Source organism: Cherax quadricarinatus, chromosome 78 (genome assembly GCF_038502225.1).
Source record: "Cherax quadricarinatus isolate ZL_2023a chromosome 78, ASM3850222v1, whole genome shotgun sequence".
Classification (NCBI taxonomy): domain Eukaryota; kingdom Metazoa; phylum Arthropoda; class Malacostraca; order Decapoda; family Parastacidae; genus Cherax; species Cherax quadricarinatus.
This window is the reverse complement of record NC_091369.1, coordinates 7185581-7197973: the sequence shown is the minus strand read 5'-3', so window position 1 is coordinate 7197973 and position 12393 is coordinate 7185581. Positions and strand designations below refer to the sequence as shown.

The following is a 12393-nucleotide window of genomic DNA, read 5'->3' as shown; positions in this document are numbered from 1 at the left end:
AGGAAGGGTTGTTGAGGTGGTTCGGACATGTAGAGAGAATGGAGCGAAACAGAATGACTTCAAGAGTGTATCAGTCTGTAGTGGAAGGAAGGCGGGGTAGGGGTCGGCCTAGGAAGGGTTGGAGGGAGGGGGTAAAGGAGGTTTTGTGTGCGAGGGGCTTGGACTTCCAGCAGGCATGCGTGAGCGTGTTTGATAGGAGTGAATGGAGACAAATGGTTTTTAATACTTGACGTGCTGTTGGAGTGTGAGCAAAGTAACATTTATGAAGGGATTCAGGGAAACCGGCAGGCCGGACTTGAGTCCTGGAGATGGGAAGTACAGTGCCTGCACTCTGAAGGAGGGGTGTTAATGTTGCAGTTTAAAAACTGTAGTGTAAAGCACCCTTCTGGCAAGACAGTGATGGAGTGAATGATGGTGAAAGTTTTTCTTTTTCGGGCCACCCTGCCTTGGTGGGAATCGGCCGGTGTGATAATAAAAAAATAAAAATTATTTTATCACACTGGCTCATTCCCACCAAGGCAGGGTGGCCCGAAAAAGAAAAACTTTCACCATCATTCACTCCATCACTGTCTTGCCAGAAGGGTGCTTTACACTACAGTTTTTAAACTGCAACATTAACACCCCTCCTTCAGAGTGCAGGCACTGTACTTCCCATCTCCAGGACTCAAGTCCGGCCTGCCGGTTTCCCTGAACCCCTTCATAAATGTTACTTTGCTCACACTCCAACAGCACGTCAAGTATTAAAAACCATTCGTCTCCATTCACTCATATCAAACACGCTCACGCGTGCCTGATGGAAGTCCAAGCCCCTCGCACACAAAACCTTTACCCCCTCCCTCCAACCTTTCCTAGGCCGACCCCTACCCTGCCTTCCTTCCACTACAGACTGATACACTCTTGAAGTCACTCTGTTTCGCTCCATTCTCTCTACATGTCCGAACCACCTCAACAACCCTTCCTCAGCCCTCTGGACAACAGTTTTGATAATCCCGCACCTCCTCCTAACTTCCAAACTACGAATTCTCTGCATTATATTCACACCACACATTGCCCTCAGACATGACATCTCCACTGCTTCCAGACTTCTCCTCGCTGCAACATTCATCACCCATGCTTCACACCCATATAAGAGCGTTGGTAAAACTATACTCTCATACATTCCCCTCTTTGCCTCGAAGGACAAAGTTCTTTGTCTCCACAGACTCCTAAGTGCACCACTCACCCTTTTCCCCTCATCAGTTCTCTGATTCACCTCATCTTTCATAGACCCATCCGCTGACACGTCCACTCCCAAATATCTGAATACATTCACCTGCTCCATACTCTCTCCCTCCAACCTGATATTCAATCTTTCATCACCTAATCTTTTTGTTATCCTCATAACCTTACTCTTTCCTGTATTCATTTTTAATTTTCTTCTTTTGCACACCCTACCAAATTCATCCACCAATCTCTGCAACTTCTCTTCAGAATCTCCCAAGAGCACAGTGTCATCAGCAAAGAGCAACTGTGACAACTCCCACTTTATGTATGATTCTTTATCTTTTAACTCCACGCCTCTTGCCAAGACCCTCGCATTTACTTCTCTTACAACCCCATCTATAAATATATTATATATATATATATATATATATATATATATATATATATATATATATATATATATATATATATATATATATATATGTCGTGCCGAATAGGCAGAACTTGCCATCTTGGCCTAAATAGCAACGCTCATCTTGCCATTTGTATATGCAATAATTTCGCCAAAATCATTCTGAACCTAACGAAAAAAATATATTTCACTGCGTTGGTTTAGTATTAAATTATTGTAAACAAATCTAAAATATATTTAGTTTGGCTAGGCTAAAATATATTGTTCTTGTTATAATAAGGTTAGGTAAGTTTTCTAAGATTCTTTTGGTGCAAAATTAAAAATTTTTATATCAACATTAATGAAAAAAATATATCTTTAAATGTATAAGAGAAAATTTTAGAAAGGACTTAATTTTAAATGAGTTCTTGCTAATTGACCAGTTTTACATATTCAGCACGACATATATATATATATATATATATATATATATATATATATATATATATATATATATATATATATATATATATATATATATATATATATATATATATATATATATATATATATATATATATATATATATATATATATATATCTATATATATATATATATATATATATATATATATGTCGTGCCGAATAGGCAGAACTTGCCATCTTGGCTTAAATAGCAACGCTCATCTTGCCATATAGGACAAGTGAAAATTTGTGTATGCAATAATTTCGCCAAAATCATTCTGAACCTAACGAAAAAAATATATTTGACTGTGTTTGTTTAGTATTAAATTATTGTAAACAAATCTAAAATATATTTAGTTGGGTTAGGCTAAAATAAATTGTTCTTGGTATGATAAGGTTAGGTAAGTTTTCTAAGTTCCTTTTGGTGCAAAGTTATAAATTTTTACATCAACATTAATGAAAAAAATATATCTTTAAATGTATAAGAGAAAATTTTAGAAAGGACTTAATTTTAAATGAGTTCTTGTTAATTGACCACTTTTACATATTCGGCACGACATTATATATATATATATATATATATATATATATATATATATATATAAAGGGTCTTTTATCCCGAAGTTCATCTTAATTGTGTTCTTATCATCGGGAATTGCACTATCTAGAGACAGTTTTAATTCGTATTACTACCAGTTTGGTATATACACAGATACCTCAGTGTATATACTGTGAGAGGCACATGTCAGTGTATATACCCTGGGAGATGCGATCTTCTCAGTATATACCCTGGGAGATGCGATCTTCTCAGTATATACCCTGGGAGATGCGATCTTCTCAGTATATACCCTGGGAGATGCGATCTTCTCAGTATATACCCTGGGAGATGCGATCTTCTCAGTATATACCCTGAGAGATGCGATCTTCTCAGTATATACCCTGGGAGATGCGATCTTCTCAGTATATACCCTGGGAGATGCGATCTTCTCAGTATATACCCTGGGAGATGCGATCTTCTCAGTATATACCCTGGGAGATGCGATCTTCTCAGTATATACCCTGGGAGATGCGATCTTCTCAGTATATACCCTGGGAGATGCGATCTTCTCAGTATATACCCTGGGAGATGCGATCTTCTCAGTATATACCCTGGGAGATGCGATCTTCTCAGTATATACCCTGGGAGATGCGATCTTCTCAGTATATACCCTGGGAGATGCGATCTTCTCAGTATATACCCTGGGAGATGCGATCTTCTCAGTATATACCCTGGGAGATGCGATCTTCTCAGTATATACCCTGGGAGATGCGATCTTCTCAGTATATACCCTGGGAGATGCGATCTTCTCAGTATATACCCTGGGAGATGCGATCTTCTCAGTATATACCCTGGGAGATGCGATCTTCTCAGTATATACCCTGGGAGATGCAATCTTCTCAGTATATACCCTGGGAGATGCGATCTTCTCAGTATATACCCTGGGAGATGCGATCTTCTCAGTATATACCCTGGGAGATGCGATCTTCTCAGTATATACCCTGGGAGATGCGATCTTCTCAGTATATACCCTGGGAGATGCGATCTTCTCAGTATATACCCTGGGAGATGCGATCTTCTCAGTATATACCCTGGGAGATGCGATCTTCTCAGTATATACCCTGGGAGATGCGATCTTCTCAGTATATACCCTGGGAGATGCGATCTTCTCAGTATATACCCTGGGAGATGCGATCTTCTCAGTATATACCCTGGGAGATGCGATCTTCTCAGTATATACCCTGGGAGATGCGATCTTCTCAGTATATACCCTGGGAGATGCGATCTTCTCAGTATATACCCTGGGAGATGCGATCTTCTCAGTATATACCCTGGGAGATGCGATCTTCTCAGTATATACCCTGGGAGATGCGATCTTCTCAGTATATACCCTGGGAGATGCGATCTTCTCAGTATATACCCTGGGAGATGCGATCTTCTCAGTATATTCCCTGGGAGATGCGATCTTCTCAGTATATACCCTGGGAGATGAGATCTTCTCAGTATATACCCTGGGAGATGCGATCTTCTCAGTATATACCCTGGGAGATGCGATCTTCTCAGTATATACCCTGGGAGATGCGATCTTCTCAGTATATACCCTGGGAGATGCGATCTTCTCAGTATATACCCTGGGAGATGCGATCTTCTCAGTATATACCCTGGGAGATGCGAGCTTCTCAGAATATACCCTGGGAGATGCGATCTTCTCAGTATATACCCTGGGAGATGCGATCTTCTCAGTATATACCCTGGGAGATGCGATCTTCTCAGTATATACCCTGGGAGATGCGATCTTCTCAGTATATACTCACTCTCACATATCTATTATATCTATTTTTTTTCTTCACGTCTCTTGTTTTATGCAATTTCCGCCACTTACCTCCACCCACCTCCACCCACCTCCACACAGCACCACTCACCACTCACTTCCACACAGCACCACCCACCTCCACCCACCACACAGCACCACTCACCTTCACCTACCTCCACCCTCCTCCACCCACCTCCACCCACCTCCACACAGCACCACCCACCTCCACCCACCTCCACACAGCACCACCCACCTCCACTCCCTCACAGCACCATCCACCTCCACTCCCTCACTGCACCACCCACCTCCACTCACTTCCTTACAGCACCACCCACCACCCATCTCCGCACAGCACCACCCACCTCCCCTCACATCCACACAGCACCACCCACCTCCACCCACCTCCACACAGCACCACCCACCTCCCCTCACATCCACACAGCACCACCCACCTCCACTGACATCCACACAGCACCACCCACCTCCACACAGCACCACCCACCTCCCCTCACATCCACACAGCACCACCCACCTCCACTCACATCCACACAGCACCACCCACCTCCCCTCACCTCCCCCACAGCACCACCCACCTCCCCTCACCTCCCCCACAGCACCACCCACCACCCATCTCCGCACAGCACCACCCACCTCCCCTCACATCCACACAGCACCACCCACCTCCACCCACCTCCACACAGCACCACCCACCTCCCCTCACATCCACACAGCACCACCCACCTCCACTGACATCCACACAGCACCACCCACCTCCACACAGCACCACCCACCTCCCCTCACATCCACACAGCACCACCCACCTCCACCCACCTCCACACAGCACCACCCACCTCCACTCACATCCACACAGCACCACCCACCTCCACTGACATCCACACAGCACCACCCACCTCCACACAGCACCACCCACCTCCCCTCACCTCCACACAGCACCACCCACCTCCACTCACATCCACACAGCACCACCCACCTCCCCGCACCTCCCCCACAGCACCACCCACCTCCCCTCACCTCCCCCACAGCACCACCCACCTCCACTGACATCCACACAGCACCACCCACCTCCACTCACTTCCACACAGCACCACCCACCTCCACTCACTTCCACACAGCACCAACCACCTCCACACAGCACCACCCACATCCCCTCACCTCCCACACAGCACCACCCACCTCCACTCACATCCACACAGCACCACCCACCTCCACTCACTTCCACACAGCACCACCCACCTCCCCTCACTTCCACACACCACCACCCACCTCCACTCACTTCCACACACCTCCACCCACCTCCACTTACTTCCACACAGCACCACCCACCTCCACTCACTTCCACACAGCACCACCCACCTCCAGCCACCTCCACACAGCACCACCCACCTCCACTCACTTCCTCACAGCACCACCCACCTCCACTCACTTCCACACAGCACCACCAACCTCCCCTCACATCCACACAGCACCACCCACCTCCACTCACTTCCTCACAGCACCACCCACCTCCCCTCACATCCACACAGCACCACCCACCTCCACCCCCCTCCACACAGCACCACCCACCTCCCCTCACATCCACACAGCACCACCCACCTCCACTCACATCCACACAGCACCACCCACCTCCACTCACTTCCACACAGCACCACCCACCTCCACACAGCACCACCCACCTCCCCTCACCTCCCACACAGCACCACCCACCTCCACTCACATCCACACAGCACCACCCACCTCCACTCACTTCCTTACAGCACCACCCACGTCCACACAGCACCACCCACCTCCCCTCACATCCACACAGCACCACCCACCTCCACCCACCTCCACAGAGCACCACCCACCTCCCCTCACATCCACACAGCACCACCCACCTCCACTCACCTCCACACAGCACCACCCACCTCCCCTCACTTCCACGCAGCACCACCCACCTCCACACAGCACCACCCACCTCCACTCTATATCAATACAGCACCACCCACCTCCACTCACTTCCACACAGCACCACCCACCTCCACTCACTTCCACGCAGCACCACCCACCTCCACACAGCACCACCCACCTCCCCTCACCTCCCACACAGCACCACCCACCTCCACCCACCTCCACACAACACCACCCGCCTCCCCTCACATCCACACAGCACAACCCACCTCCACTCACCTCCTCACAGCACCAATCACCTCCCCTCACCTCCCACACAGGACTACCCACCTCCACTCACATTCACACATCACCACCCACCTCAACTCACATCCACACAGCACCACCCTCCTCCACTCACTTCCACACAGCACCACCCACCACCACACAGCACCACCCACCTCCCCTCACATCCACACAGCACCACCCACCTCCACTCACATCCACACAGCACCACCCACCTCCACTCACTTCCACACAGCACCACCCACCTCCACTCACTTCCACACAGCACCACCCACCTCCAGCCACCTCCACACAGCACTACCCACCTCCACTCACTTCCTCACAACATCACCCACCTCCACTCACTTCCTCACAGCACCACCCACCTCCACTCACTCCCTCACAGCACCACCAACCTCCACTCACTTCCTCACAGCACCACCCACCTCCACCCACCACACAGCACCACTCACCTTCACCTACCTCCACCCTCCTCCACTCACCTCCACCCACCTCCACCCACCTCCACCCACCTCCACCCACCTCCACCCACCTTCACACAGTACCACCCACCTCCACTCCCTCACAGCACCACCCACCTCCACTCACTTCCTTACAGCACCACCCACCTCCACCCACCTCCACACAGCACCAACCACCTTCCCTCACATCCACACAGCACCATCCACCTCCACCCACCTCCACACAGCACCACCCACCTCCCCTCACATCCACACAGCACCACCCACCTCCACTCACATCCACACAGCACCACCCACCTCCACACAGCACCACCCACCTCCCCTCACATCCACACAGCACCACCCACCTCCCCTCACATCCACACAGCACCACCCACCTCCACTCACTGCCACACAGCACCACCCACCTCCACTCACTTCCACACCACCACCCACCTCCACTCACTTCCACACACCACACCCACCTCCACTCACTTCCACACACCACCACCCACCTCCACTCACTTCCACACACCACACCCACCTCCACTCACTTCCACACCACCACCCACCTCCACTTACTTCCACACACCACCACATACCTCCACTCACTTCCACACACCACCACCCACCTCCCCCATCTCCACCCTGGGAATCGAACATAAGCAGTAAATCTATACACAGACCCCCAAGAAAGCTCCATTGTAACTGTTGAGAAGATGACCCATCCATCACTCTCACCAGCAATCATTTTCACCCCATGAATATTTCTGCGAATCCAGTGAGAGGGAGCGATGACTAGACGTAGGCTCGAGCCTCCACTGCTCCTTGCCCTCACACACTATACTACTACTACTGTTATGTACTAATACTACTACTATCATTACTGTTACCACTGCTACCACTACTAATACTACTACTATCACTACTACTACCACTACTACAAATACAACTGCTACTATCACTACTACTACCACTACCACCACCACCCCTGCTACTACTACTACTACTTCTACTACTACTACTACTACTAATAATAATAATAATAATAATAATAATAATAATAATAATACTATTTATTTCTACAAGTACATGATACAACTTATATAGACCATAGCTGACATCAGTGACATGCTACCTAGAAAGCCTCTGGTTCACCATGACTGGAACAATCTTCACTGTTCGTGTTGCTACCATGCAAATTGTAGTGGTTGGGCCGTGCGGGCGTGCAAATGTTATGATTGTGTTGCGAGTGACGGATGGGCTGGCAGAGATAGCCACGACGCATGTACCCAACATTGCCAGCCATTCAGGTTTACCGCTTGACCCCCCCCCTCCCTCTTATTGGAACTGCAACTCTGCCTCCGGTTACAGTGTTCAGTTTTCCCACCAACTTTCCTTCAGTTGTCTGTGTAAACGTATTGCGAGAATTATAAAAGGATAATTTATAGGTAACATTAGACAAATTTGAGTTAGTTTAAGTTTGATAACTGGCAAATAATTAATAATAATAATAATAATAATAATATTATTATTATTATTATTATTATTATTATTATTATAACTAGAACAATAACGATAGCAATAATAAGTAATAATAATAATTAATTATTATAATAATTATAAAAATTTAATGGTAAAAGTAATATAATTATTCAATAATAATATAATAATAGCAATAATAATAATAATAATATAGCATTATTAATAATAATGATAATAGTTTAATAATCGAGCTCCCCTCCCGCAGATGGTACCATAATGACCAGCTGTTAGCCAACGTTACTACCAGCGTCCACACCTTGTACAAGATCTCCAGAAAGTTACACCAGCACTCTGTATCATGCGAGGTATGTATGATGGTGCTGGTGGTATGATGGTGCTGGTGGTATGATGGTGCTGGTGGTATGATGGTGCTGGTGGTATGATGGTGCTGGTGGTATGATGGTGCTGGTGGTATGATGGTGCTGGTGGTATGATGGTACTGGTGGTATGATGGTGCTGGTGGTATGATGGTGCGGTGCTGGTGGTATGATGGTGCTGGTGGTATGATGGTGCTGGTGGTATGATGGTGCTGGTGGTATGATGGTGCTGGTGGTATGATGGTGCTGGTGGTATGATGGTACTGGTGGTATGATGGTGCTGGTGGTATGATGGTGCTGGTGGTATGATGGTGCTGGTGGTATGATGGTGCTGGTGGTATGATGGTGCTGGTGGTATGATGGTGCTGGTGGTATGATGGTGCTGGTGGTATGATGGTGCTGGTGGTATGATGGTGCTGGTGGTATGATGGTGCTGGTGGTATGATGGCGCTGGTGGTATGATGGTGCTGGTGGTATGATGGTGCTGGTAGTATGATGGTGTTGGTGGTATGATGGCGCTGGTGGTATGATGGTGTTGGTGGTATGATGGTGCTGGTGGTATGATGGTGCTGGTGGTATGATGGTGCTGGTGGTATGATGGCGCTGGTGGTATGATGGTGCTGGTGGTATGATGGTGCTGGTGGTATGATGGCGCTGGTGGTATGTATGATTGTGCAGGTGGTATGTATGATTGTGCTGGTGGTATGATGGCGCTGATGGTATGATGGTGCTGGTGGTATGATGGTACTGGTGGTATGATGGTGGTGGTGGTATGATGGCGCTGATGGTATGATGGTGCTGGTGGTATGATGGCGCTGGTGGTATGATGGTGCTGGTGGTATGATGGTGCTGGTGGTATGATGGCGCTGGTGGTATGATGCCGCTGGTGGTATGATGGCGCTGGTGGTATGATGGTGCTGGTGGTATGATGGCGCTGGTGGTATGATGGTGCTGGTGGTATGATGGCGCTGGTGGTATGATGGTGCTGGTGGTATGATGGTGCTGGTGGTATGATGGCGCGTGCGGTTGGTATGATGGTGCTGGTGGTATGATGGCGCTGGTGGTATGTATGATAGTGCTGGCGGTATGATGGCGCTGGTGGTATGTATGATTGTGCTGGTGGTATGTATGATTGTGCTGCTGGTATGATGGTGCTGGTGATATGATGGTGCTGGTGGTATGTATGATTGTGCAGGTGGTATGTATGATTGTGCTGGTGGTATGATAGTGCTGGTGGTATGATGGTGCTGGTGGTATGATGGTGCTGGTGGTATGTATGATAGTGCTGGCGGTATGATGGCGCTGGTGGTATGTATGATTGTGCTGGTGGTATGATGGTGCTGGTGGTATGATGGCGCTGGTGGTATGTATGATAGTGCTGGCGGTATGATGGCGCTGGTGGTATGTATGATTGTGCTGGTGGTATGATGGTGCTGGTGGTATGATAGTGCTGGTGGTATGATGGTGCTGGTGGTATGATGGTGCTGGTGGTATGTATGATTGTGCAGGTGGTATGTATGATTGTGCTGGTGGTATGATGGTGCTGGTGGTATGATGGTGCTGGTGGTATGATAGTGCTGGTGGTATGATGGTGCTGGTGGTATGATAGTGCTGGTGGTATGATGGTGCTGGTGGTATGATGGTGCTGGTGGTATGTATGATTGTGCTTGTGGTATGATGGTGCTGGTGGTATGATGGTGCTGGTGGTATGATGGTGCTGGTGGTATGATGGTGCTGGTGGTATGATAGTGCTGGTGGTATGATGGTGCTGGTGGTATGATGGTGCTGGTGGTATGATGGTGCTGGTGGTATGATGGTGCTGGTGGTATGATAGTGCTGGTGGTATGATGGTGCTGGTGGTATGATAGTGCTGGTGGTATGATGGTGCTGGTGGTATGATGGTGCTGGTGGTATGATAGTGCTGGCGGTATGATTTTGCTGGTGGTATGTATGATTGTGCTGGTGGTATGTATGATTTTGCTGGTGGTATGTATGATTGTGCTGGTGGTATGTATGATTGTGCTGGTGGTATGTATGATTGTGCTGGTGGTATGTATGATTGTGCTGGTGGTATGTATGATTGTGCTGGTGGTATGTATGATTGTGCTGGTGGTATGTATGATTGTGCTGGTGGTATGTATGATTGTGCTGGTGGTATGTATGATTGTGCTGGTGGTATGTATGATTGTGCTGGTGGTATGTATGATTGTGCTGGTGGTATGTATGATTGTGTTGGTGGTATGTATGATTGGGCTGGTGGTATGTATGATTGTGCTAATGATATGTATGACTGTGCTGGTGGTATGTGTGATTGTGTTGGTGGTATGTATGATTGTGCTGGTGGTATGTATGATTGTGCTGGTGGTATGTATGATTGTGCTGGTGGTATGTATGATTGTGCTTGTGGTATGTATGAGTGTGCTGGTGGTATGTGTGATTGTGTTGGTGGTATGTATGATTGGGCTGGTGGTATGTATGATTGGGCTGGAGGTATGTATGATTGCGCTGGTGGTATGTATGATTGTGCTGGTGGTATGTATGATTGTGCTGGTGGTATGTATGATTGTGTTGGTGGTATGTATGATTGTGTTGGTGGTATGTATGATTGTGCTGGTGGTATGTATGATTGGGCTGGTGGTATGTATGATTGGGCTGGTGGTATGTATGATTGGGCTGGTGGTATGTATGATTGTGCTGGTGGTATGTATGATTGTGCTGGTGGTATGTATGATTGTGCTGGTGGTATGTATGATTGTGCTGGTTGTATGTATGATTGTGTTGGTGTTATGTACGATTGTGTTGGTGGTATGTATGATTGTGCTGGTGGTATTGTATGATTGTGTTGGTGGTATGTATGATTGTGTTGGTGGTATGTATGATTGTGTTGGTGGTATGTATGATTGTGTTGGTGGTATTGTATGATTGTGTTGGTGGTATGTATGATTGTGTTGGTGGTATGTATGATTGTGCTGGTGGTATGTATGATTGTGCTGGTGGTATGTATGATTGTGTTGGTGCTATGTATGATTGTGCTGGTGGTATGTATGATTGTGCTGGTTGTATGTATGATTGTGTTGGTGTTATGTATGATTGTGTTGGTGGTATGTATGATTGTGCTGGTGGTATTGTATGATTGTGTTGGTGGTATGTATGATTGTGCTGGTGGTATTGTATGATTGTGTTGGTGGTATGTATGATTGTGCTGGTGGTATGTATGATTGTGCTGGTGGTATGTATGATTGTGTTGGTGGTATGTATGATTGTGCTGGTGGTATGTATGATTGTGCTGGTTGTATGTATGATTGTATGTATGATGGTGCTGGTGGTATGTATGATTGTGTTGGTGGTATATATGATTGTGCTGGTGGTATGTATGATTGTGTTGGTGGTATGTATGATTGTGCTGGTGGTATGTATGATTGTGCTGGTGGTATGTATGATTGTGTTTGTGTTATGTATGATTGTGTTGGTGGTATGTATGATTGTGC

At 47.3% G+C, this 12393-nt stretch overlaps 1 protein-coding gene across 5 annotated transcripts in view; it reads left to right on the top strand.

The window, feature by feature from the left end:
* The window catches only part of LOC128701640 (irregular chiasm C-roughest protein-like), a 215778-nt gene that overhangs the window by 151069 nt on the left and 52316 nt on the right, over nucleotides 1–12393 (top strand). For all 5 annotated transcript variants that reach the window (XM_070101637.1, XM_070101636.1, XM_070101638.1 and 2 more), the window contains exon 6: nucleotides 8794–8893. In XM_070101637.1, coding sequence (XP_069957738.1) covers nucleotides 8794–8893 — 100 coding nt within the window. The remainder of the gene's footprint in view (nucleotides 1–8793; nucleotides 8894–12393) is intronic.